This window comes from Ochotona curzoniae, unplaced genomic scaffold, assembly GCF_017591425.1.
Source record: "Ochotona curzoniae isolate NIBS_2020 unplaced genomic scaffold, NIBS_Ocur_1.0 contig_832, whole genome shotgun sequence".
Taxonomy (NCBI): domain Eukaryota; kingdom Metazoa; phylum Chordata; class Mammalia; order Lagomorpha; family Ochotonidae; genus Ochotona; species Ochotona curzoniae.
Window position 1 is genome coordinate 471,872 of NW_024466580.1, and position 27,281 is coordinate 499,152.

General features: G+C 53.0%; 1 protein-coding gene across 2 annotated transcripts in view; it reads left to right on the top strand.

The window, feature by feature from the left end:
* The first annotated feature begins 977 nt into the window (after positions 1 to 977).
* The window catches only part of IGSF9B (immunoglobulin superfamily member 9B), a 49,285-nt gene continuing 22,981 nt past the window's right edge, over positions 978 to 27,281 (top strand). For both annotated transcript variants that reach the window (XM_040992631.1, XM_040992632.1), the window contains exons 1-9: positions 978 to 1,041; positions 9,723 to 9,920; positions 12,110 to 12,256; positions 21,749 to 21,900; positions 22,189 to 22,306; positions 23,292 to 23,433; positions 23,705 to 23,850; positions 26,354 to 26,496; positions 27,070 to 27,210. In XM_040992631.1, coding sequence (XP_040848565.1) covers positions 978 to 1,041; positions 9,723 to 9,920; positions 12,110 to 12,256; positions 21,749 to 21,900; positions 22,189 to 22,306; positions 23,292 to 23,433; positions 23,705 to 23,850; positions 26,354 to 26,496; positions 27,070 to 27,210 — 1,251 coding nt within the window. The remainder of the gene's footprint in view (positions 1,042 to 9,722; positions 9,921 to 12,109; positions 12,257 to 21,748; positions 21,901 to 22,188; positions 22,307 to 23,291; positions 23,434 to 23,704; positions 23,851 to 26,353; positions 26,497 to 27,069; positions 27,211 to 27,281) is intronic.

Consider the following 27,281-nt stretch of genomic DNA (forward strand, 5'->3'; position numbering starts at 1 on the left):
AACAATGACCTGTGCTGGGGGTGGTGCGCGTGTCTCACGGGGGTCTGTGACTCTCTGCAGCTGAGCCAATGACTCATCCTTAATCTTAGGGACTCTTAGAGGTCATTTTCATCATCCCCCTGTCTTCGGGCCCGATGATGGAATCTAACTTAGCACCCTGTTCGATGGGGGTGGGGTTCTGCTGGGGAAATCTGTGTGCATGTGTGCGTGCGTGCACTCGGGGAAGGGAGTGGGGGCGGGGAGGCAGCGCGTGACCTCTTTGAAGAGCTCTCCAGCGAAGGACGTCTCCTAGCTCTCCCAGGCCGCCCGCTCCCGGGTTTCCCCCATCACCGAAACAGCAGGGTCCTCAGGGAACCGCTTTCTACTGGAGGAAAACCGGATGTTGGGTTCCCTGAGTGGGGTTGGGGCGCCATCCCCTCAGACCTGCCAGGGGACAGCTGAGACTCCCAGGTTCCCGGTACCCAACCCGAGAGGCTACCATTTCCTTGACTGGAAACTTGCAGTGCACTGTGAGCACAGAAGAGCACCGAGCAAAGACGCTACAACGCCTTCTCCTAGGCAATGCGCATGATTCTGCGGCTCTGTGCTCGCCACACTTCAACGCACCTTGAAATGGGCTCGCCTCCTTCGCGCCTCGACGGGCAGACAGCAGGGCCAATAGGCCCGCGGATTTGTGGGCGGTACCCAATGGGCAGGCGGCGGGGGCGGGCCCGTACCCCCTGCCCGGCTAGGCTTCACCGCGGACCTGGCTGCTCTCTGCCTGGGCTAGTAGTGCAGGTGTCGCTGCGCCGGGGCCGGGGAGGCTGCGCGCCGAGCCGAGCGGAGCCAGGGAGGGATGGAGAACGGACCGCCCGGGCTGCAGGAGCACCGGCGTGGGGCGTAGGCGGGCGAGAGGCGGGCGCTAAGGCACGAGAAGTGTGCGGGCGCGGGAGCACTTTGCGATAGGATGAGGCTCTTGGCTGGCGCGCGGTAGTACTATGATTTGGTATGTGGCCACTTTGATAGCAAGTGTGATCAGCACCCGAGGTCTCGCGGCTCAAGGTGAGTTGAAGTGCAGTGTCCTTTCTCTACCTCTCCTGGCACGCCCGGCTCCGGTCCCCGGCGGCTGGCTGCCGAGCACCGCGCCTTCCCGCGGGTGCGGCTCAGGCTTCGGCTCCGGCCAGGCGCACCTCGGGATTTGCCCGAGAGGGGCCTGACTTAGCGGGCCAGAGGAGCTGGGCGGGAAGGGGCCTAAGTCCATGGGCACTCGGAGTGGGTGGAGGTTGAGGGGAAGGATGCCTTGCCATCGAGGACGACTTTGCAATTGAGGTGGACACCAGTGTGCCCAGCTGGTTGCCATTTGCTTGAGCAGTGCTTCCCGAGCTCTGCGCTCCCCTAACTCTGGCCGCTGAAGAGTTTGCGGGTCTTTGGTTTGCTGCAGCACGCCCAAGCCCCGCGCAATGCCACCGTTCCATGGATGAGCCCTTGCCCGGAGGCGCGCCCCGAGCCCTGGGACTCTCCGCATCTGCGTCCAGGGAGCAGGATGCTCGGCCCAGCGCGCCCCGCGCTCCGGCTGGCGCTCCTTTAACCCGCACACACGTCCTGGCGGCTGGAGGTGGGAGCCCCCCTTGCGAGGGCGGGGGCGCACAGAAGGGATGCGAGAGCAGACAAGGACGACTCGGGAGGAGCGTCCGCTTTGCGCCTGGCCCTGGCAAGCGCCGGAGCCTCTGTTGGCCGCGCTTGGGCCCTGTCCAGGCTAAAGTTCCCCAGGAGTGCAGCGCAGCAACGCCGACCCCACGCTGCCGTTCTGGTTCTCGGCTTCAAGGCAGAGTTGGCTGGGGGCAAGGGCTGCAGAGGAGGGGGTTCCCTCTGCTGCATCTCGTCGCGGAGGCGGGGAAGAGGGGAGGTTCTTTTTCCGAGTCCCCGAGTCTGAGATGGGGACGTTGCAGGAAAGCCGGCGAGTTGAGTGATGCGTGCGTGAGCGCGCGCGCTTTTGCTGTGGAGACGGGCAGAACGACCTACAAGCCTCTGGGTGGCACCCCCGGCTTTAGGCCCTTGTATGGAAGTGGGAGCGGAGCCTGGAGGGTGCCAGGATTCTGAGCTCACGGTTCTCAGCGCGCAGACACGACCCGGCTACAGGCAAGTTCACAGAGCTGGGGGAGATGGCGGCGCAGAGAGCTGAAGTCAGCAGGGTTGGCTCGCCAACCCCAACACCCACTCCCTCGCCGCGGCGCAGAGAGGGTCGGCAGCAGGCACCTGACACAGGCTGCCTCACCTTGCCTGGGGGTGTGTAGAGAGAGTGATTCCGACAAAGTTTCTGGACTGGAACATGTCGCCTGTGCTGCTTGGGGAGGGTGGTCCCAAAATAAGCAGGGAACCAGGGGGAAATTTTGTTAAGCACTGAACTGGCCTGCCTGGTTTTGCGGATTCTGAATTTGTCAGATGGGGATCCTGTGGCAGGGTGTCTGCAGGCTGGCTATGGGTTGCGTTGGCCTTGTTCACGAGGTGTATGGCTTCCTCCTCCACCTCCTCTCCCCCATTTCGATGTAGTCTTCCAGGGCCAACCTCTTCCTCCCCCGAGTTTTTGGTTTGTTCCTGCTAAGGGACTGTTTGTTGCTGGAAGCACAAAATGATGTGCTGAGATCTCTCATTAGAAAAGAGGCCCTAAAGGGAGGCTCAGAAAGAGCCTTCCAAGGCCAAGGCCAAGGCCAAGTGAGGGGAATGGCCTTTCTTCCAAGTTTAAGCTCAGATGAAGCACAGTTGGTTGCACTGCAGAAACACACAAAGGGCAGGACAGAGCAAGGACTTCCCAACAGTGATGGTTGTGCCTCCACTCAGGAGGCAGAGGGATTCTCTCTCTCACCAGGCTGGACAGGCACCTCTGTCTGGAAGCCGTGTGGGGGTGGCTTGATTGGTCTTGGAGTCATTTAGCCTAAATGGCTTTGTATGTGATGGTTGAAGACATAGGTCAGGAATCAGCTTTCAGTTGTATTTGCATGCTGCTGACCCTGTGACCTTGGTCAGCCTCTCCAGCTGTCACTTGTCTAAATGGAAAATGGGCTTACAGAGTTTATAAGGTTTTTAATTTCTTTCCTTTTTTTTGTGAACATTAATAGTCTAAAAAGCGAGTGTCTACCTGCTGTATAGTATATGCTCAATAAACTGATATTAGTATTACTATTTCAGTCTCTCTGGAATCCCAGCTTGTTCAGGTTTCCCTCCTTGGGCTTTGGGGGGTACTAGGGGATGGGAAAGGGTTGGAGATGTTCACAGTGGGAGCTCCTCTGTCAGGACCTGAAACCCCTGCCTCGGCTGACCTTGGCTATGCAGAGTCTCTTGTCCCTGCACGGTGCAGACCGTGCAGGCCTCCAAGCTGCTGGGGGGAGTCCTTACAGGATCTGGAGAGGCTGGGGGAGGGCGTGAGGTCAGGGGTACCTGGGAGGGCTCAGCTGTCCCTGACTGGCAGAGGTGACGTGGGAGGGCTGTTGAGAGATGTTGGGGATGTGGCTGATGCTAGGGTTGTTCCTGCAAGGAGCTGGCCTGGGGTTGGGTGGGGAGGAGGCAGGCTGTGCTGCTCACAGGCTTGGAGGAGTTCCCACTGTGCTGGAGGTCTGGCCGTGTCTGGTTCCCTCTGCATCTCTGGTCTTGTAGTGAGGCACAGGGCCTTTATTTCCCCATCGGCCTCCACTGTCCATCCACTGTCCGTCCACTGTTCTGTGGTTGGGTCATCCCCGACTCCAGTGTCCCCAGATAAAGTCAGGTTCTAACTCCAGCCCTGTGGGAGGTTGGAGCAGTGCCCTCTGCTGGTGTTGAACTGCCCTTCTCTTTGGCAATAAATATGGTCAGGAGAAGGTTTAAGATGTGGAGACCACCAGCTGACCTCATGGGCCTCAGTCTGCTGGCTGAGAAGGACTTGGTTCAAAAGTTGTGTGTGTGTGTGTGTCCTTGTCCATGTATGTATACTTGTGTGTCTCCAGCACACACTTGCTGGAGGCAGGTTTGTGTCCTGGCAGCATGTCCCCTGGGAGCACTTGGGGAAAGGATGTCTGAAGGGGCACAGCCTGGGGCAATAGGAAGAATCAGCTTTCAGTGCTGGCCTGTGGCCCAGTGTGTGCCTGTCTTGAAGCTATCAGCTCCCAGGCCCTGGGTGGTTTCATGTTTGTGGCTCTGAGACAGAAAGCCGGGATCTGGTTACCCAGGGAGCAGAGGCTGCCTCACCATGGCTATCTCACCGTCCTTCCTCGCATGCTCAGTTCTGCACATTGGCACCTGCTTTCCCCTCTGCTTCTGTCCTCAGGACATTGTTGTGTTTCTGCTTTCCTGTTTGCTGTAGGAAGAGCTGGGGGTAGAGGGATGTCCCCAAGGAGAGCTGGGTCTGGGTCACAGCATGACCCTTTCCTCTGGGGAAATCTGCCCGGTCTCCTGCACAACCTGAGGTTCTTAGAGGCTGCAGAGTTCCCAGGGGGTATCCTGAGGAGCTGCCTCTGTTTCCCAAACTGGGCTAAGCAGCTTCTATGGAGTTGATGTGAATGATGAAAACAGCTGTGAATTGCTGAGAACATCCAACTCTTGAGGTACAGGTGCCCATGTGTGCATGTGACTGTCTCTGTATGTACTGATGCTTACCTTCTTGCACATGCGCATACCTGTATGCATGAGGATGCATGTACAATGCATGTATAAGCACACCCATATTCTGCACACATGTATACAGTGTGTGCATCCACCTGTATGTTTGTGTTTGTTTGCATATGTGTGTAGAATGGCAGAGCTGGGGCAGATAACTGCAGGCGTGGGCATACACCTGTGCTGGGATGCCCATGAAACTATACTTGGAGTGAGTTCCTTGCTTTCCTTCCATCACACTGTACCTGAGTTGAGGGGGCCAAGAAAGCATGGAGTTGGGGCAAGATCAAAGCATACCTGAAGTGCCAGAGAGAAAGCCCATGTTGGGGACCAAGGTCCAGCTCATGTGGAAGCTGAGAAGGGTCTGCTTTGCTAAAGCAAGACTGTGGCTTGGTCTGCCATTAGCCTGGCCCCGCAATATAGGGCAGAGAAGGGGCTGGGTCCCTGGGGAGCTGGGTGAAGAGGCTGAGCTAGGAGAGGCGCTTCCAGCCTGGCTCCCTGCTCTGGGGGTACTGCCCATGGTTGTGAGCCTGATCTGTCAGAGGCAGCTGACCTATTTTTCTTAGGAATCTTCCTGCTTTTCAGTTCTCTCTCGCGTGAATGAACAGGAGATTGGTGATCAGAGATGGGGCCTCAGAAGGGGTTGGAGGAAGAGTCTGCAGGGACCTAGGGCTGTGACGGAGGGTGGCGCTGTCCTGAGAAGCAGGGGCAGCCCTGCCTCATGCACCCTCTAGTACCCTCTTCCTGGCCTCTTAGTACTCACTGAGTAGGGCCTTACAACCTGCACGTGGCCCACGCTGAACCAGGTGAGTCTCTGCCCTTGTTTACTGGCTTTGGAGTAGGGAGCGTTCTGGGCCTTAGATCTCCCACTTGGATCTTGTGTCCTTCCAGAGGGGCTGGGCTTGTGAATGTGCAGAGTCAGGCCTTGACCATGGCACTGGGAAAGAGGCGGGGCTGTGGAAGCATGGGGGTACGACTTTGCTTTCCTGCTGAAGAGCCATTAAAAGAAAGCAGATTGAATTACTGACTTCCTTCCTGCTAGTGGCTCCCTGAGAAGGGCTCTTGGCAATACAGAGCAGCCTAGAGCAGATTAAGGCTGCTAATGGCATGGTCATGGCTGAGTCAGAAGGAGAAGCAGGCACCCCAGAAGGAGGGAGCATACCATTCCTGACCTCTCTCTTCCCATGGCTTGCTCTTGCTAATCTGCTGAGGTTTCCCGGCCAGGTGCACCTGACCTCTGAGGTTTGGTTGGTTATGGGAGGACCCTGATGGGGAAACCACTTCTTTGAGGGACTGCGTGGGATGGACGTTGGGTGGGGCATGAATGATGTCCCGAGGTGCCTGCTGTCTTGGTCATGGGCCTCCTCTCCAATGCAGTTGCTCTGTTTTGGACAAGAGGGATTCTGCCCTCTGCCTTCTCCCCCAGTCCCTCCCAGTGCCTCCCACTTGGTGAGTCCCGAGGGAGTCTGCCAGCTTCCTGGAATCTCCTGGAACCTCCAGGCTTGGGTGGGGGTGGGAAAGGGGGACTGTTGGGGGCTGTGCCTTTTTGGGACTCAGCAGGGATTATTTTTAGGCTGGCAGATGGAGGTGGCGGTGGCTGTCGCTGGTATTATTAGACAACAGGCCTGTGGTTTGAGAGTCGGTGCCCAGAGGAGGAGGAAAAAGAGGAGGAGGCCGCACTGAGGACTTTTACTAATGAGTCCTGGGGGCTGAGGCACAGCCCACACCCCTCCCTTTCCTTAGCTGCCAGCCAGATGCAACCAGAGCCCCCAGGGAGTCAGGCAGAATGGTGTTCAGCCATCTGGAGGCAGACCTACCTTGAAATCCTTTCCCCATCTTCCTGGGCTGTGGAGCCTGGACTCTGAGAACCTGCTGGGGGTGGGGAGGAGCATGACACTGACCTCTGACCCTGTCTGGAGGGAGGGGCCCTACTCCTCTGAGTCTGTGCTGGTGGAGTGGTGATCCTGCTGCCACCACCTGTTACCCAAGTAAGCTTGGGGGAACCACACAGCCTCCCGGTTGGCTTGCTTGTGATATGGAGACACCAGTATTTTGGTCAAACTAAGTGAGAGTCACATCACTGTCTTAGCACTGATCCTGGCAGATGGCAGAAATGCATCCTGCCCCGGCTGACTCCCCCCTCTTCCAGCATTTAGAGTGTCTCTGTTTCTCAGGTGCCTTTCCTCCTGTGACCACTCCTTGGCGGGTGAGCTGGACAGTGTTGGATATGGGAGCTGTGCCAGGCTTCTTGTGTCCATGGGGGTTCCGGTGGCTGTCCTGGGTCCAGCTACCTACTGGGTACCACCTGGTCCTGTGAGTAGGAGATTTGTACCTCATGGGTTTACCAAAAGGTCAGCCAGACTGTAGGGGCCCTTGTGCCGTCTCTTCCCTGCTGGGATGGCGGAGCTGCAGGGGGCTGGGCAGACCCCCAAGGTGCAGACTTGTTAGCTCAGGGTGCCAATATTTGCTGCTTCTCTAGGGAGAGTGCTTGAGGCGCCCTGCCAAGGTCAGTGGTCTTCCTCTGGGGGAGGAGTCTGGTGCCTTTGAGCTGCTCACCTGCCCTCCATCCCACTGTGCTGCCTCCACCAGCAGTGGGCACCTGCTGCTCCAGTCTCAGCTCTGCCCTACTGAGTGCCCTGGGTGCCCTGGTGGTCCTGACCCTTGGGTCTCCTGCATCTCCCTGGGGTGCCCCAAGACCCAGCCGAGGGTTCTGCCCTTCCTTGTTTCTTGAATGTCTTTTACTCCTGCATGTGGATTTGGCTTCCACTGTGTCTGATTTCTCTGTCTTCTCCGTCAAGTCCCTCCTGTCTCTGTCCCTCATATGGGAAAGGGTGTTTTATTAGATAGACTTTGGCTCGGAAGAATCAGGCTTAGGAGGAAGTGCTTGTGGATAATGGAGTGAGAGAACATGCCGTGTGTGTGTGTGTGTGTGTGTGTGTGTGTGTGTGTGTGTGCAGGAGAGGAGGAAAACAGATAAATATTTTAGGATGCAGGAAATCAGGAGGGCTTGTGCTGTGTGGGGTGGCTGGGAGCAGCTGCTCCCTCTGCACTGCTCAAGGAAAGCCCATTTCCTTGGGTCTTGCTGGGTACATCCTCTCCATATCAAGCTTTCTCCTCGCTGAAGGGGTTCCTGGAGAAAAGACGCAGGCGGGGCTGCTACCTTGGGGTGGGCCTTGGGCAGGCTGGGGCTGGGGGTGGGCACATGGAACCTTCTCAGTACTGGGGAAAGAAGGTGTGAACGAACTGCCTCATTGTCATGGAGTGAGAATGAGGCAGTGCTAGGTGCAAATGAGCAGCTGGCACAGTGGGAACTGAGTCAAAGCCCACCCATCTCCTTGCCTTGCCCCCTCGACTCTCACCCTCAGCAGCCTCTCTCCAGGGCACAGGCTCACCGTGTGAGACCACCCTTTGTGCCCACTCCTGGGCTGCCGAGGAGGCACCCTTTGTGCCCACTCCGAGGGCTGCCATGCTTTGTCCCCTCAGGCCCTCTCAGGCAGCCACTTGTACACACACAGTCTCCCCACCAGGCTCACAGTGCCTGCTCTTCCCCCATTCCTCTTGGTTCAGCCCCAGCCTGTATGCTTATGGATGCCAACAGGCAGGCTTGTCCCCGCCTAGGTGCCCCTGGGGTCGTGGGGGTGGTGCTTGCTACAGCTGGGCCTTCTTCTCACTCTGCTTTCTCCCCCCAGGGGCTCGTGGCACACTCAGCCCAAAGCCAGGGTGGGGGTGGGGCAGCTGGGAAACCTGCTGGGGCCTCAGGCAGGTGAGTGCAGCACTGGCTGCCTCCAAAAATACTCTGTGATCCTAGCTCTTTCTCTAGAAAACAGTGATGTCACCGACAGCCAATCAGCTCTGGAAGGGCTTGCCTCCTCCTTCCGCAATTTGCAGAGGAGGGGGAGGGGACCAGGATGGCTTCTGAGACACCAAGTCTGGGGAGAGGAGCAAGCCTTGGAACCCCTTTCCCTCTCCAAGCCAGTATAAATCTCTGGCCCTGGTCCCCCAACACACACACACACACACACACACACACACACACACACACACACACGATGCCATGATGCAGAAACCTGAAGCAAATACTGAGACGACCAGGAAGGAGCTGGCTGGGGCCAGGGGAGGAACTGCCAGGGGGAGGGCCCTGCGTGCTGGGCTTTGAGCCTGCTGTATGCAGCTGCTGTCCCTGGTGCTGCCCGGCCTGGGACAGGGAAGGTGGGATGAGGAAGGGGGAAGGTGAGGTTGACTCGCCAGGGTAAGTGGGTGTGGGACAGCAGGGCAAGACTTCCCAGGGCTGTCCCTTTTGCTGAGACATTGGTAGCCAAGGTGACCTTGGCCTCCGTGGCCCTGACTTGAGTGGAAGCTGGGGTGTAAGGAGTGTTTTCAGTCCTAGTTGGGGCTGCAGCACTGTGGGGTGCACAGCAGCCCAGGCTGGGATATGGACCCTCACTGCACTCCCATGGCCCATCCACTAGCTGTGTGTGGGGGGTGTGAAGCTGGGGGCCCCTCCCCTGTCAGCCATGATGGTGTACCCCCTCCATCTGTCCCAGAGGCCTGGATAGTCAGGGTCTCTCTGCCTACAGCTCCAGTCTCTTGATAGTGATGGTCCACCTTCTTCCTCAGTCTCATATGGGCTGGGCCTTTGCAAACTGGAGCCTTGCAGTCCCCTCCACCCCTGCCCTCCCCTCCGGAGCTGGGCTGTCCCTTAGATCAGGAAGTTCCCTGGCTCCTGAGGGCGTGATTCCAGAATCCTGCTGCTGGGGCAGTCTGGTGCTGCTGGGCAGGCACCAGGGTTAATGGGAATGGGTCACGTGGGAGGCTGGAGCCACTCCAGCCGCTTGTCCTGTTTCCTTGTAGTTATGGGAGGTGGGAGATGGGTGCACTTGTTGCTCTTTGGGTCCAAAGAGGACCCCTCCGCACTGCCGTGTTCCCCACCTCCATGCTTGTACCTGCTAGAGTGCCCAGGGATGATGTGTGCACAGAAGGGGTAATGGGGCTTGAAGGGCAGGACAGGGCAGATGCGGAGGAGCTGAATGAGGGTGGTAGCGAGAAGGAGGCGGAGGCAAACTCTTTTGGACACTCTTTTTGTCATCGCGTCTCTGCCCCAACTGCTTTCCCTGCAGTCGCCCACGGCCTGCGAGAAGAGCCAGAGTTTGTGACCGCCCGAGCTGGCGAGGGTGTGGTCCTGCGATGCGACGTGATCCACCCTGTGACGGGACAGCCCCCACCCTATGTGGTAGAGTGGTTCAAGTTTGGCGTCCCCATCCCTATCTTCATCAAGTTTGGCTATTACCCGCCCCACGTGGACCCTGAATATGCAGGTAAGGGCTGGGCTGTCTGCCCTCGTTTTGATCTTACTGTTCCTCCACCTTTGTGCCTGTCCTCTTGTCTTTTCCTGGCTGCTCTGATTTCTCTCCTTTTCAGCACCTGCCTCTTTCTTCTCCCAGGGACTCTGGGAAGAAAGTAAGAGGTGTTTAGATGTCGGCCCCTTGTGAGCCCCATACAGGTGCTGCACCTGCAGGGGAGGAAGAGAGGATACTGCCTCCTGTTGGGGAGGATGGAGCTGGACGGTTCCATACTGTTAGCCTGGCAGCTGCAGAGTGGTGCGCCTGTCTGGCTCGGTCACTGTCTACTTATTGTCTCTGAACTTTGGGCTCCATATAAATGTCCTCCATGTCTGTGCCCCTGGCGGGCGCCTGGTCACACTGGCTCACTTCCCCTCAGCCACCCGGCCTCCCTTTCTGGGCTGCTGATGTCTTGCTCTGCAATTACTCTGCCAGCAGCAAGCAGCCTCACCGTGACTCACCACTGTTGTCTGCCAGGGAGGAGGGTGTGGGGTGACTGTGTGTGCTGGGCTTGAAAGGTAGGCAGGGGGCCAAAAAGACTCTGTTTTGACTGTTTTTCTTCCCTTGAAGATTTATTTATTTGAGAGGGAGGGAAGGAGCAAGGGGTGGTGGTGCAGAGGGAGAGAGAGAGAGAGAGGAGATATTTTCCATTTGCTAGTTCATTCCCCAAATACCTGCAACAGGCAGGTCTGAGCCAGGCTGAAGCTAGGAGCCAGGAACCCTATCCTGTTCTCCCACAGGGTTTCAGGAGCCCAGGTCCTTGGGCCATCATCTGCCGCCTTGCTGGGTGCATGAGCAGGGAGCTGGATGGGAAGAGGAGTAGCTGGAACTCAAACTGGCACTCCCATGTGGGATGTTGGAGCTGCAGGTGGCAGTCACAGGCGAGCCCCTGCGTGGACTTCTGTCTTTCCTGGCCTCTGAGCTCCAGGTTGCTTCCATGTCTGCTTCTCTCTCTTCTTCCTCCTGTGCCTTTGGCCCTTGATTTCTTCTTGGTCAGGATTGCTTTGGATAGTCTGGGTTTTTTATGTATATTATATATATATATATATATTTGCGGGGGAGGAGGCAAATTTTACAGAGAGAGGTACAGAGAGAGGAGAGACAAAGAGAGAGGTCCTCCATCTGCTGGTTCACTGCCCAAATGACCACAATGGCCAGGGCTGAGCTGAGTTAAGGCCAAGAGCCAGGAGCTTTTTCTGGATCTCTCATGGGGGTGCAGGGCCCCAAACACCTGAGCCATTCTCAAACTGCTTTCCCAGGCCATAAGCAGGGAACTGGATCCAAAGTGGAGTAGCTGGGACATGAACTGGTACTCATAGTATGCCAGCACCATAAGTGGAGGCCTAGCCTTATATGCCACTGTGCCAGCTCCTGGATAGCTGCGTTTTAGGCAAGTTACCAGTGTTAAGACAAGGAGGAAAGCCATGGAGTTGGGCTGGGCTGAAGGGGAGGTGGGGAACTGGCTGGAGCGCTGCTCCGTCCTGCTGGCGCCACAGAATGGCTCCTGCTGCAGCTCTCTTGGCTCGGTTTATGAATGGACCCAACCTCCTAATGGACTCAGGGGATGCTTGGGGACTTGTGCCCTGTTGCCAGTCACTCCCTTATTTTCAGGTTAATGGGCCCTTCAACCCTCAGTACTGGCACTTTCTGGGTAGTTTTTCTGGCACTGACAGCAACATTACAGCAACCCTGGTATCCCATCCATCTGCCTGTCTCCTCTCTGCGTTAGAATTGGGAGATTGGACAGGGCAGGCTGTCTATGGAGGATCTGAGTGCTTAACTGAGCTGGGGGTATTATAGTGCTTGAATAGAAATGCTGCAAAGCCTACTAGCCTACCTGGCCTCCCCTCTTCTGTTCAAATCTTCTGCTGCTCTCTCTCATCTCTGCTCAGCTCTGTGTTTCCAAAAGGGTGGATGGATTCTGAGGGACTGAGGCTACCATGGCTGCCTGGGACAGTGATGGCTTGGAAGAGAAAGTGGCTGCATGGCCAAGCTCTCCTACTTTTCCCTTGCCACTTGCTACAGAGGCAGGGCCCAGCATCCTTCTGGGCTCTGCTGTGGGATGTGGTTTGATGGTTGTTTCGGGTCTCCTGGCTTTGGCTTGGGTGATTACTGATGAGCTGCTGGACCTGCCCTGATGTGTTTTTTTGCTACTGTTTCCCCAGGCAGGGCCAGTCTTCATGACAAAGCGTCTCTACGGCTGGAGCAGGTGCGCTCCGAGGACCAGGGCTGGTATGAATGCAAAGTGCTCATGCTGGACCAGCAGTATGACACATTCCACAATGGCAGCTGGGTGCATCTCACCATCAACGGTGCGTGTGGTCCCCTCCCAGGACTGGCCCAGGAAGCCTGCCTCTAAGGGACCCCTCCCAGGGCTGGCCCAGGAAGCGTACCTTCAAGGAACCTCTCCCAGGGCTGGCCCTCGAAGCCTGCCTCTAAGGGACCCTTCCCAGGGCTGGCCCACGAAGCCTGCCTCTAAGGGACCCCTCCCAGGGTTGGCCCAGGAAGCCTGCCTGCAAGGAACCTCTCCCAGGGCTGGTCTAGGAAGCTTGCCATCCCTTGGACCCTTGCTGTTGTCTTCCTGGACCTCTGAGGTCGGAGGCATACATAGGAGCAGAGTCCTCTATTATGTGGTGGGGTCTGAATCCCTTACGGGAAGGTGGGATACTGTAGCTTGAAGTGAGGGGGTTTGAGGCTTTGTAGGGGCAAAATTGGTGTCCACCTTGGGATGGCACCGCTAGCCCAGGAAATGCCTGCCTGCTTTCTAGTAAATTTCCTAGAGTCCCACCATAGTCTTTCTTGCTGGGTTGGAATTTTGGTTCTTCATTGGATATACTTACTTGAATGGTAAGTGGCAAGGGTCTCCCTGTATGCCAAGAGTTGTAACACAGGGTGCAGACCCAGATGTGGTCCCTGCTCAGATGGCATTTGCCAGCTAATATAATGTAAAGACCCAGAGAGAAGGATGCTGTCTATGGCTATAAGTTATGTATAGCACAGACAAAATGAGTTTTTCTGTGTGTGGATGATTGTCAAGTGTCTGGGTGAGGGTTAAGAAGCCTTGGTGAAGTTGACAGGTTCCTGGGGCTTGGGGGCTGGTTCCCTGGCTGTAACAACTCTGTGGACTGGGGCCCGTGGGACTCCACAGAGGGTAAGTCTCCCGTATGAGGCCTTATCTAATAGGAGATTCTCTGGAGGAGCCAGAAGGCTGAAATCCTTCAGAGACGGGAGCAAAGACAGGAGCTCACGGTGGAAAGTTTTTTTTTTTTTAAGGGGCGGGAGCAGACACTTATTTTCCTTTATTCTGTTGATGAAAATAGCTGCCACCTCTGAACTACAGACACAACGCTCATTTTTGAGGCTGTGACAGCCAGCAGGCTTGAGTGTGCCATGTGCCATATAGGTCCTTGTGGCCTCACTGTCTGATGGATGCTGTGCTCGGATGGGAGAGATAGATGTTGTTCTTGGACTAGCAACTTCTCTCTAAAGCTGATTCTGTGTGCCCTACTTAGTCAGAATGGGTCAGACCTGGATTTCTCCTGGGTCTACAAACCTGTCCAGGGTCCAGGAGCATAGAGTATTGTAGAATGAACACTGATGTTTAGGGCACAGAGTCCTTAAAGCTGGTGGTTCCACACCTGGCCTGAGTGGCCTGGCCCCACTCTTCATACTAGATTTGCACTTGGTCCCAGCTGGTCAGCCCGAGACATTGATCCAAGTCATATTGTGAATCTCAAGTGGGTTGTCCCACCACCCAGCCAGCTTTGGAGTTACTTCCTTTTGAAGCCAGCTGCTATGTGTGCAGAAAAGAAAGCTCATCTTAATATTAATTCAAGAAAAACATGATTAGGAAGATAAATCTGCTGGAAGCATCTGTGACTGAACTGCAAGCCAAGAGCCACACGTAGCTGCACCTCTGGCCTCTGTTCTTTCCTAGATGGGCTTGCCATCTTCTGTAGGTGCTGATTCCATCTCCTTTCACATCCTTCCGGTGTCCTGGTTCCGTTGCAGGAACTCGAACATCAGGCATTCGTTAGATGACATGACAGGAAACAGAATTTAGGTTGCAATTGTGTGTTCCTTCTTCTCTGTCTTAGCTCATGTGAGTGGGAGTTGATTCTTTGGGAATTCCAAATTGCCTGGAGTGCAATGGATCAAGAATTTTAAAGAAATACTGTCTTTCCTGACCCCGCTGTCTGTGAGCGGTGTGGTCCTGGACAAAAGAATTGCCTACTTCTCTAAACTCCAGTTCCAAAAACCAGTGTCTATTTGCAGGGTTGTTTTAGGAATTTAAATGAAATGTTGTGTGAGAAAAGTGTTTTGCACAATGTTTGGGACATTAATTATGCATGGATACTTATGTGTATGCATGATGCTGGCCATTCTTCCTGAGAGAGAAAACGGAGAAATATGTAGAAGCAGCACTTGAGGCTGGAAGACATGCAGTACTTGGTTCTTCCATGTGTCCGTGTGTGCTTTCCAGCAATGTCATGGCTCAGGAGGAGACTGGTAGAGTCCAGACGCAGTTACACCATGCACCAGGGAGGAGGAAGAGGAGCTGCTGCGAAGTCATGGCTCCCGTTCAGAGACCCAGCTGGGGAGGGTAGCGAGGCAGGGGCAAGGATGCTCCGGGCAGGGCGGCAGCGTGTCTGGCAGCTTAGAGAGGCAGGAGGGCAGCACATTTTCCCAACACAGGCAGTGTTGGGCAGAATGGCCAAGCATCTCTGCCAGTCTTGAGCACTAGGGCTTCCCCAACTGCACACTGGAGAGAATGAACAGACATTCCCTGGGTGAAAGAGCGATCGCTTGTCCTCCTACTCCCCGGGCCCTTCTTGCTGGGCTCTGAGCTTTTTTACAGCATCAATATTTCCATTGTCTCTGGAAAGATTCCAAGTACTGGTGATCCATTGCCTCCCAACTAGAATGTTTCATGTCAGGCATTTCCTGACAGGGATCACCTTTGGAAACTGAAAGGCCAGTGAAAATTAGAATTACAAATTGTCTCATTCGCCTTTTGGGTTTTCTTTAAGACCAGTTGAGTGGAAACAAACCCAATTATTTCTTTATCACAGAGAAAATACCAGTAAAACCCAAGCCAAACCTTGCTGTAGGTTGATGAATTAGTTGGAAGAGCGGCCAGCCTATTTCTAACCTACACTATTAATTATAGGGCACTTGTAAGAAAGGATTAAGCTTGGAAATGCAGCTGGCAAGCTAACACCTAATTCAGTAAATAATCGAGAATCAAACCATTATTTTCCTGAAAACTTGAAATTGTTCAAACTACTTTCCTGATTAGCACCTAAAGAATGAAGTAATTATGTAATTAGTAATTAATTTGTCACTTCAGGATGTAATTTAATGTATTATCTTTTCTTTTAAGCTTGACATCCGAGGTAAGGGAGCGTGTGGCTGTGCTGGCCACGTTTCGAGGGACAGGCTGGGACTGAGGGGGATTATGGAGATGACAACCGTTCTAAGGGTGGGAGAGACGCCTGAATTAGGACTGCAGAATTGTTTGCAGAGGCTTGGGATAATTTTTAAAGCATAGATGTTAGTGTATTCTGAGACCCTGGAGCAGGTTTATTTCCTTGAGGTGTGTGTGATGAAATATGCTTTATTTTATTTATTTGAAAGGTTTACAGAGAGAGAAGGAGAGACACATAGAAAGAAAGGTCTTCCATCACCTGGTTCACTCCTTAAATGGCTGTGATGGTTTGAGCTTGGCCGTTCAAAAAGCCAGGAGCCAGAAGCTTCTTCTGGGTCTCCCACATGAGTGCAGGTGCCCAAGCAACTGAGCCATCATCCACTGCTTTCCCAGGTCACAAGCGGGTGGCTGGATGGCAAGGGGAACAGCTGGATGCCAGCACCAGAGGCAGTAACTTTACCTGCTGTGCCATACCACTAGTTCTGAAGTAGGCCATTGCTGCAGCTGCTTCTACGTCCTCCTCCTCCTTCTATAAAAGATTTATTTAGCTTTTATTTGTTTTTTTTTCTCATTTAAAATTTTTTATTATTTTAAGATATGGTTCCATAGACTCTGGGATTTTCTTTAACTTACTCCCCAAAACCTCTCTCCCCAACCACTGATTTTCCCTATATAATTACAATAATATGGTAGTTCTTCACAGACAGTCATAAGTCCATCATTGTGGGCATGGGCAGTGGCAGAGAGTCCAGCATCCTATTGTCAGGATATAGTTAACACTTTCATTGGGAGTCCATCTTTAATCTGGAAGTAGAGATGCATACTGTATTGTGTCTTCACTTCTGGATATGATAGTCTCCATTACACAGTTACTATACATCCCCTCAAGTGAAAAGTGACAAAATAGAATCAACAACAGGAAGAAAAATAGAAATTTACAACATCATGCAGTTAAGTAGCATGCTAGTGGATATGATAGTCTCTATTACACAGTTACTTATATGTCACCTTAAATGAAAAGCCACAATACAAAATCAACAACAGGAAGAAAAATAGAAATGTATAATGCAACAAATATAATAAGATGCTACTGAATGACTAATGTGTTGCTGAAGAAATAAAAAAGAAAATCAAGAACCTTCCTGAAGAAAATGATGTTACTGTATGATCTATGAATCAGTGAAGAATTTAATATGAGAAAAAACTGTTTTAACTATTTTGAAGAAATGAAGATAAACCCCAAAACATCAAAATCCATGTGATATAGTTTTGGTTGATCTTTGTTGGTGAGATATGTCTCCTGTAGGCAACAGAAATATGGATTCTGTTTTTTGATTCAGTCTGCTTATCTATGACAGTTGATTGATGAGTTTAAGCCTTTTACATTCAGGGTTAATATGAATAGGTGGTAATTTGGTCCTTTCATTTTAGCAATGGGTTATTCATTGTTTGATTTAGTCTTTTGTTGTTATTTTATGGGGATGTTCTTCACATTTGCCTTTGGTTTTGGTAGGTGCTAACCCTTTCCTCTGTCAAGAGAACATCTCTAAGTGTCATTTGAAGGGCAGATTTGAAAGAGGCATACTCTTTGAGCTTTACTGTGGAAGAATTTTATTTCATTTTCAAAGACAAAGGAAAGCTTTGCTGGGTATGTTATTCTGGGCCAACAGTTTTTTCCTCTTAGACTCTGGAATGTGCCACTTCATTTTCTTGCAGGCAATAGAGTTTCCTGTGAGAGGTCAGCTGTGAATCTGATTAGCATTCCTTTATGTGTCAATTGATTTTTTTCATGTCCACATTTAAGGATCTTTTCCTTATGTTCGATTAAAGAGAGCTTGATTATCATGTGTTTCATCATTGTGGCAAGAAATATCTTCCATTTCTGAAAATCTTTCTTCTGCTTCATTCATTCTGTCGTTGAGATCTTCCCCTGAATTTTTAATTTGCTGCATTATGTCCTTCATTTCCAATAATTCTGCTTGATTTTGTTTCAGTGTTGATATTTCCTGTGTGATGCATTTCCTTAAATTCCTTGAACTCCTCTATGTGCTTCTCACTGTTGATAAAAAGCTTTATAAGAAGTGTTTTGAATTTTGTGTCTCCCATTTTCTCGATGTCTTCCTCAGTGAACTCTGAGGTTGGCAAAGGCTTTTGCTCCTTTGCAGGAGAGTCTTCAGTACTATTCATTGTGCCTCTGTCTCTTCTTTTGCTCTTGGCATTGTACTTCTGATTAGCAGATTCTTCTCCTAAGGGCTAATTTCTAAGGTGTGTTACCAATGATCCACAATTCGATTTACTTTTTTGTGGTTGGTGTCCCGTTGTTTGCAGTCACTTGTGCCACTTCCGCAGCTGAGTTTTAGGTCTGGGCTCTTGTGTTAGACTTCCACCATAGTCTCTGTAGCCTGGGCTCCTGGCTCAGCTCTCTCCTCCTCCTGTGATCCCATGCTGTGGTTGCACTGTTGTCGGTATGACCTTTCTCCCACTTCCAGTTTGAGCAGTTCCCATGATTACATTGCTGTTGGTGCTGATCTTGCCAGAGCATGTTGGCTCTTAGATCTGAGGGCCACGTGAACGTATTTTGACCCGTAGGATGCTGAAGTATTTTCCCTGTGGGACCAGTACAAGGCACTGAGCTTGATGAGTTCGCTCCTAGTAGATCAGCGCATGTATAGCTCACTGTTGTGCCTCCAGTCTAATAGCTTTGCCACACTGTACAAAATGGTGCCTGTTGTGCCTCTGATGGAGTTCTGGATCTGCTGGTCATTAGGTCTGTGGGCTACCTAGACCTATTTTGGGTGGAACCCGAAGGATGCCACATCGTTGCAATGCATTGAGCTAGAAAGAAGTTCACTCCCAGCTTAGGGCATGACAGTCCTGTTTCACAGCCTTTGTCTCACTCCACAAAATAGTGCCTAATGAGGCTCTGGTCAGAGTCTGGTCTGGGTTATGAAATCCACTCTGTTCCCGCACCGGTTGTTTGTGGTATACTGGTCTGTCTATGTTCCTGGTTGAATCAAACAAATCAGCAGGACGAGCAGTTCTTTGTCTGGCTTCACTTCCTGACTCCTTGGTTAACTCCCTTCTCACCTGGCTGCTGGTGGAGCTCTGGACGCCAGTGGGGGTCAGTTTGGTGCTCGCTGGGTTATCTGTTCACTGCAACACCACACTGTTGTCTCTGCTGCTTTCCTGTGGCCATCAGTCTCTAGGTATCCCTCTGCCATCGACCTCTCCTATTTTCTGGAATGTGCCATTTCTGTTTCACCCTGGCTAATGATTCTCCATCTGTTTAAATGTGTCCTTACCCTATTCCACTGTCTTGATTCTCCTTTATAACTCTGTCTTTGAAAAACAAATAAACAAATAGTATCTTTGAGAATTGTTCCTTAGCTTTTATTTGAAAGGTGAATTTTACAGAAAAAGCAGAAAGAGAGAAGGACTTCTATCCACTGGTTCACTCCCAAAATGGTCATAATGGCTAGAGCTGGGCTAATCAGGAGTCAGAAATTTCTTCTGGGTCTCCCAGTTGGGTTCAGGATCCCAAGAGCTTGGGCCATCCTGCACTTTCCTGGGCCATAAGCAGAGAGTGGGACTGGAAGCAGAGCATGTGGGACTGGTGGCCACATGGCAGCACCACTGGGCAAATGATTAGCCTATTGCAGCATCACACTGGTCTCCGAAGTGTGCTTCATAGTTCCCTCAGCAGTCACTCGCTAACTGCATGGTGCGCCCACAGCGAGACTTGGATTTGGGAGATGACAGATGAATTTGTTCTTCACTTAGAAAGCTCTCTGCATTTGCGTTGTGTGGGTCTGTAGGTGAGTGTACAGGTACCTCATTCACCACTGCCTTTATTTCCTCTATTTGTTTATTCAACACATGTCTGTTGAGCACCGTGCCCCGTCCAGGAACTGTGCTACAGAGTATATGGTGGGATTGCAGAGAAGGTGTCTGTTCTTACTGAGAAATTATTCTAGTAGAGGGAATGGATTAGAGGCAAATGCAAAGGTACTTCAGAAAGCTCATAGGACAGTGAATTGCAAAAGGGTTTTAATATCCATGCCTAGCTTTTAATTAATTAATTAGTTTTAAAATGTATTTGGTCACTTGAAAGGCAGAGAGAGGAGAAATAGAGCAAGAGATTGTCCATTTGTGGGTTCATTCCCCCAATGAACTGTAGCAGCTGGGGCTGGACCATTCTGAAGGGGACCAAGTACTTGGATCATCTTCTGCTGGCTTCCTAAGTATATTAGCAGGGAGCTGGATCGGAAGTGGAGCAGAGGGACTCAAACTTATGGCCATAAGGCTTGGTGACCCCCATTAGTTGAATTTTTTAGAAAGATTTATTTCTTTGAATGAGTTAGAGAGAGAGAGAGAGGGGAGGGAGAGAAGTGAGAGAGACACACAGAGAGAAAGACATCTTCCATCTGCAGCTTGACTTTTTCAGTGGTCACAAAAGCCAGGGTGGGGTCAGCAGCCGGGGCTGCTTCTGTATTTCCAGGTAGCTGGCAGGGGGTCCAAGTGCCTGGATCATCCTCTACTGCTATCACAGGCACACTAGTAGGAAGCTGGATAGAAAGTGGAGACTCTAGGACAACAATGTGGCACACATTTGGGATGCAGGAGTACAGGTGATGGTCTAACCTGCTGTGCAATAGTGCTGGCATAATTTTTAACGCTATGCATTTGTCCTGAACTTTTTGAAGATCTCGTGTGTGTATAAGACTTTAGTTAGTGCAAAGTGCTTGGGAGGAAATAAGGGAGTGCAAGGCCAAAGAAAAGGGTGGAAGAGTCATCGTAGATGGTCTGATCAGGCAAGTCAGAGATGGCATTTTTAGCAATGACTTGCATGAATTGAAGGACCAGAGTTCTGGCCTGGGCAGGGGTGGGGAGATGGCACATGCAAAGGCCCTGTGGCCAGAAGTTCTTTGTATAACAGAAGACTACAGGGAAGGCCAGTGTGGTTAGAGTGCCTTGGAGGTGAAGTTGGTGCAGGACCAGACCAGATCCTCATCAGTGCTTGGCGAGGTCCTGAGATGGTGACAGTGATGACAAAAAAAACCTTTTCCTATATGATCTCCTCCCCATACATCATCTTTACTTCTCGTATCAGTGTGTGTGGGTGGGGTGGGGGGAGATGCAGTTTCAGCCTGGAGTGGTTGAGTCTGCTTGCCTAAGGTTGGATAATGGGTGGCAGGCAGGACTTGAACCTGGGTCCTGGGCTTGGGTGCCTTGTGAGGAGCTCTGGGTGGCCTGCTCCTGTCTAATGTAGTGAGCTCCAGGGCTGGGGTGCAGAAGCGGAACAGGCTTGTCGTTTTAGGAAAGACCACAGAGCTGATAGTCTGACTGGATTACTTCCACAAGCCACTCTGGCAAATGGATCTGACTCCCTTAGTAGCTGATTAGCCAAACAAGATGGGAGTTTTAAGCAAATCATCAAATGGGGGATGATGACCTGGCATAAGCCAAAGAGAATTAAGGGCATCGCTGCTGTCCTGGTGGTCACCTTTATCATGGGAGCCAGGCAGATGGGAAGGTGGGACTGTTCTCTGCAGAACTGGGACATGCAAGACTCTGGTTAGTTTAGGGCTGCAATATGTTTAGGCCAAGGTGGGGCCCAAAGAGTGAGAGCCGTGGACAGTAGGTCCTAGGAGAGATGGCGCGCAGGAAATTGGTCCTTGTGCGTCATGGGCAGGGGACAGCTGAAGTGTGGAGGAAGGATCTGAAGAGCAGCTGGCAAATGTGTGCCCTGGCTAGCCCAGAGAGCTGCTTCGGTTATGTCATATTCTTAGAGCTACCCATGGGGCTTGCCTGTTGTAGACTCTGCACATGAAATTATTGGGCATTAGCAAAGCACAGCAAGGGAATGTGAGATGCCAGATCTCTTGTTATCCCTGTACCCTAGAGTACTTGTGGGCAGAGGGTTTTTTTTTTGAAAGGCATTTAAATTAAAAGAAAATTGTTGGAACGGCAGCTCAGCTTTACAGAGAAAAGGAGAGACACAGAGAAAGATCTCTCATCTGTTGGTTCACTCCCCAGATGGCCACCATGGCTCAGGTTGAGCTGATCTGAAGCTAGGAGCAAGGAGCTTCTTCTGCGTCCCCTACGCAGGTAGAGGTTCCCAATGCTTTGGGTCATCTTCTGCTGCTTTCTCAGGCCACAAGCGGGGATGTGGATGGGAAATGAAAAAGCCGGGACATGAACCTGCACCCATGTGGGATGCCGGTGCAAGCAAGGTGAGGGTTTGGCCACTGAGCCATTGCTCTGAGCCCAGGGAAAAGGATCTTAGCTAGCTCTACCTGGCTGCTTCATTTCTGCATCCTGTTGACGTGCTAGGTGAGCTGCTTCCCACCCTTCACCTTGGTCATCTCCTTTGCAGCCCCTCCCACCTTTACAGAAACACCCCCCCAGTACATCGAGGCCAAGGAGGGTGGCAGTATCACCATGACCTGCACAGCATTTGGGAACCCGAAGCCCATCGTCACCTGGCTCAAGGAGGGGACACTTCTTGGTGCTAGTGGGAAATACCAGGTAAGTGTGGCTCAAGGTGGGGGGGCTGCTGCAGGTGCTCTTTCTTGCTCAACATCCTCTGCCTTCTCTGCCTCCAAGGCTGTTGAGAACTGGCTCTGTGCATAGCCTGGCCAGGCCTCAGGGGTTCTCGTGGCTTGGAGGGAAAATGGCCCCAGAGGCACCAGCCCTCCTGTTCACTCAGGTGCATGTGTCCCAAGGCCAGCCCCCTGAGACCAGCTTCTCTGCCTGAAGGCAGTACTGGTGGGACCCAAGGGTGGTTGCTGAGCTCCCTCTGCCCTCGGTCCCCAGGTGAGTGATGGCAGCCTGACAGTGACATCGGTCAGTCGGGAGGACAGAGGTGCCTACACCTGTCGAGCGTACAGTATCCAGGGGGAGGCTGTGCATACCACACACCTGCTTGTCCAAGGTGAGGTTTCTCTAGTCTCATCATTCCTTTAGTACCTGCAGTTGGACTTTGAATCTGGTGTTTTCCCAGGACACAGTTGGCCTAGCTGCAGGTGCTGGAGAAGTGGACTGGGCTCCTGCGTCCCATGCCTCTTGCCCTCCAGAGCACCTATGCTGGTCCACCTCCCGAGGGGCGAGGGGCATTTCATAGTGTGTTAGGGAGCCCCCAAGCTGAGTGTACTTCTGGCTCTTCTGTCTCTGTCTTGCTTGCTCCTCCCCCTTAGAGGAGATTTTCCTGAGGTCATCAAACCATTAGCAGCATCAGCACTTTAGAGATAAGGATTCAATCCAAGCCCTAGATACTGAATACCAAGGGCATTTGGCAGAACTGGGTTCTGTTTAGTCAGTGCCAAGAGATGGCCATCAGCACCAGGTTCCCCCAGAGGGGGCTGTGCACTGCCCAGCATGGGGACATGTCCAGGTTGTGGGGGAGGGGTGGGGAGCGGTGTATGGATTTTCCACCTTCATACCAACTCCCTGTGGAAGAAATGGGAATGGGGTTGGGGACATTAGTGGTGGCTGTACCCAGCTGCCAGAGATGTTGGCAGGGTGCCAAGTCCTGAGTGACAGCCAAACTTGAGGTCCTAGAAGGACCCTCTCTAAAATGTGAGGCTGGCACCAAAGGCTGCTGGGGTTTCACCATGCTGCCCTCTCCCCCTGTGGCTGGGCTGTAATGCCACCCTGTGGCTGCTGCAGAGATGAGCTCATTCTTTGCTCCAGCCCCCTATCCCCCTCTACCTGGGTGTCTCCTGTTTGGGCGGTGCTGGAGAGGGGCAGGCCCCAGCGGTTGTAAGGGTAGCTATAGGAATGGCAGAGGTGGTGCCAGAGCCCCAGCAGTGGCTGGAGTCTGCTTGACCACTGCCTGAGCACCTTAGAGTCTTCTGGAAGTCCGGTGCTGCTGCCTTCCCCTATCATGTGACGTCATGTTGGTCCCCTGTTCTCCCCAGGGCCTCCTTTCATTGTTTCTCCTCCCGAAAACATCACTGTCAACATCTCCCAGGATGCTCTGCTCACCTGCCGGGCAGAGGCGTATCCCGGCAACCTCACCTACACCTGGTACTGGCAGGATGAAAATGTCTACTTCCAGAAGTGAGCACCCCGCACCCTGGCCTTCTCACATGGGATGGGGTGGAGGGTGTGGTGCCTAGGTCCCCCGAGACTGTGCCTACTGCCAGGGAGCTCTAGGGACTTGGAGAGGGGGAGGTTGGGCTGTGTGGGCCTTGTGTTAAGACCAGAATGTCTGTATGGGAGAGGGGGACTGGGAGAAGAGTCCTTTGGGAATGTTACGTCAAGGGGAAGTGAAGGGGTCTCCTCCCATCTGCCAACGCCCTACCTTCTAATCTCCTTGCTGGCTTTGCAGTGACCTGAAGCTAAGGGTGAGAATTCTGATCGATGGGACCCTGATCATCTTCCGGGTGAAGCCAGAGGATGCCGGGAAATACACGTGTGTCCCCAGTAACAGCCTGGGGCGCTCCCCCTCAGCCTCCGCATACCTGACTGTGCAGTGTGAGTGAGAGGGAGAGCTCTGGGGGTGGGAAAAGGGAGCCAGGAGGCTCAGGCCTGTTGAGCCAGCCTGGGAATTGGAGGATGGCAGAGAGCGGAGGATTTGCTCAGGACTGTGTGAATGGACAAATGCCCCAGACTGGTTGGTCCCCAATGCCTTCTAGGCATCCTTGACAGGTTGCTGCATGTGTGAGCCAGGTCACTGTGTCAGCTGAGCACGGGCTGCACCAGGCTTCAATGAACAGTTGTCCTTCCAGACCTTGTCATTGAGTCGAATACCAGCAATACCTAGAATAGGCTGCTTTGGTGCTTTCCCCTGCCGGGTGTGTGAGAGGCATTTAGACAGCGTGCGGGGGTATATGTCCTGCGTGCGTGCTGCACTCGCTGTCTGCATGCCGTGGGCGGTGTGTGGGTGGGACTGTTTTGGCGTCCTCCCTTCCCTGCTCTGCTCTGGGGCTGCTGGAGATCCCCGTGATGCTGGAGATCCCCGTGAACGAGCTGCAGCTCAGCCAGGGCAGTTGAGGGACTTTTTTGGGGGGCGGCACAATGATTGCATTTTGCTCATCTCTAATACTTGGGCCCAGTCAGTTGAGAACCGAGTGTGTGAGAGAGAAGGGTGAGTAATGAGGATCCGATGTCTCCCTTTGTATTTGTGGATGGCCTGTCACTCTGGCGACAAAGGTTCATGTTGTCGCTGCAGGTGACAGACGCTCCATCATTTGTGGGTGGGTGTGGGAGAATTGCTCACTGGCAAGGACATGGAGGGACAGAGGTGAGAAATGTGGCAGCTTGGAGACCATAGCCCCGGAGTCAGGATCCTCCTGTAGGATAAGTGGGGGAGCAGTAGGGGGCGCTAGGAAGCAGAGCCTGTTGACCTGCTGCGCTGAGCCTGTGTGGATGGCTGGAGGAGCTGCACCTGCTGGGCCCCATCTTCCACTCTGCCGCAGTCATGCTGGAGTGACTGCGGGTGGGCAGAGGCATCCCTTCTGGGAGCTGCTGTGTGAGATTCCAAGCTTTTAGGAGCTGTGACTCCTGATGCTTTGGTCTGACTTGCGGTCAGGAGGTCATCCCCGAGTCACTGACCATATTTTCAAGCTGCGTTCTGATTCTGCCACCTTGGGGGAGTCTCTGTCAGGACATGGCGCAGCGTGTACCACTTGGGCTAGAGGAGGTAGCAATAGCAGTGTGGGAGTGCCCGGGTGACGGTCCTGAGCAGGACAAGGCTGCCTGGGATGCAGGCCTCATGTCCCTGATGCTGCAGGCTGCCTTTCTGTTTGGGAGACAGGTTTTGGTTTCCCCACCTGGCCTTGGCGCTGGTGCCACCGCCCCCTCTCATGGGTCCCTTTTACTTCAAAGAGAAGCTGGGGGTGCTGAGAGGTACAGGTGGGTGAGACAAGATCTTTATTTCTGCTAAGAAGTAATGTTCAGAGTATCTCCCATTCATAAACCCTTTGAAAATCTCGGAGAAAAAAAAAAGAACTGTATCATGCAACAGTAGAAATTCTGTCTAAATATATAACGCGGCCTGGTATTTATGTAATACTGTTCTCTGAAAAGCTCTGCGTGCTTAGAAGAGAGCGGCTCATTCATCCCCACTGCCTCCCTCTTTCTGGAGCCTTCTCTGGGACCCTTGGGGGAAACTGGGGAGAACTGAGGTGACTCAGGCTGCATCAGAGGACGTGCGGGGGCCTCTTGCTGCTCTCACGGGAGCCTCGGGTCTGTTCTGTGGCCCGGGTTGATCCTGTGCTTGCACTGCAGAGTCTGAGCGGGGGGAAGCTGTGGCCTGGGGAAGCAGGGCCATCACCAGCAAGGGGAAGAGACCACGCAGTCCCTGGGGTAGGCTTGTGAAGGCCTCATGTGCGGCACTGGCTTTTTTTTGTTGTTTGTATGTGTGTGGGGCTGCCTGGGAGTGGCTGTGGCCAGGAATGTGTGGGGAAGGGAGTGAACAGATGTTGGCTTTGAGATTTAGAATCTAGGACTCTGTAGGTAGGCACTGAGTCCTTGCCTGACAGGTCAAGTGCATGCATGTCAGGGGTCTTCAAAAGCCCATGGAAAATGCATGCTATGGAAAGCATTACACATGGATTTCAAAAACATTTTTTTTTTTGGTACCATAATAGACTTATCTTGTAGCTCCACTTTCCCATGCATTTTTTTAATGAAAATTGGAAACATTTAAGGCACAGGCAACACAAAATATGTGCTTGAGTGTAACAAGCATTTAGAACCAGCCCTCTTAAAAACAGCAGGGTGGGCAGGCAGGAGGCTGCTGCCTGACTAGGTCGGCTGATGGTGGGCTCTGCAAGACCAGCGTCAGTGATCTTGCTGTCTGTGGTGGCCCTGGGTCCTCTCCCGGCTGTGTTGTGGCTGCCTGATGGTGGGTGGGTGTGAAGGCGGTTCCTTGTAGTTGAAGCGTCTGGCTGGGGCGCTGCCCACCTCCTGCCTGCATTTCTCATATTGCTTCTCTGTGCCTTGCTTTTTTGCCCACCCGCACTGTTGAGTGCAGACCCAGCCCGTGTCCTGAACATGCCCCCCGTCATCTACGTGCCTGTGGGGATCCATGGTTACATCCGTTGCCCTGTGGACGCAGAGCCACCAGCCACCGTGGTGAAGTGGAACAAGGACGGGCGCCCCCTGCAGGTCGAGAAGGTGCTGGTGGCATGGACATCGGGGTTCAGCATGACAGGAACCTTTCTGATCCTTGCTTTAGTTTTCATTTCTTTCATTTGGAAGGCAGAGTGATTGTTGATTCACCCCTGCCCCTCCTACCCCAGATACCAGGGAGCCAAGCAGTCAGTCCTGGTCTCCCAGAGAGATGGGAAGGATCCAGCTGCTGGAGGCCTCCCAGCACGGGGCATTCCAGGGTGTTCAGGCTGCTGGGGAGTGGGGAGCGGAGCCAGGACTTGAACCAGGTGTTCCAGTATGGGATTCAGGTGTCCTAGGCATCATTTTAATCACTGTGGCAAGCAGCCACCCCCGCTTTCCTCATTTTGAAATGCCAAGTCTGAGATCTGGTTCTCCACCTCCTCCTTCAAAGCGAGCCTGTGAGAAATCCTAGAGTTACTTCCCTTGGAGGGCTGTAAGTCAGTGGTCTGCTGTTCTCCCCAGGGGACCCGGAGGATCCTCCCCAAACCCCAGGCAGTTCAGGTTTTGGCTGGTGGGAAGCTGGGCTGGGCGCATCTTCTCTGATTACAGTTCTGTGTTCCATTCTGTGTTGGGCAGAACCTGGGTTGGACCTTGATGGAGGACGGGTCCATTCGAATTGAGGAGGCCACAGAGGAGGCCCTTGGCACTTACACCTGTGTGCCTTACAACACCTTGGGAACCATGGGCCAGTCTGCCCCTGCAAGGCTCGTCCTGAAGGTGAGACCCCCCCCCGTGGGCTGCGGGCAGCTTCTAAGGGGTGTGGGACTCTTCACGCCTTACCTGATGCC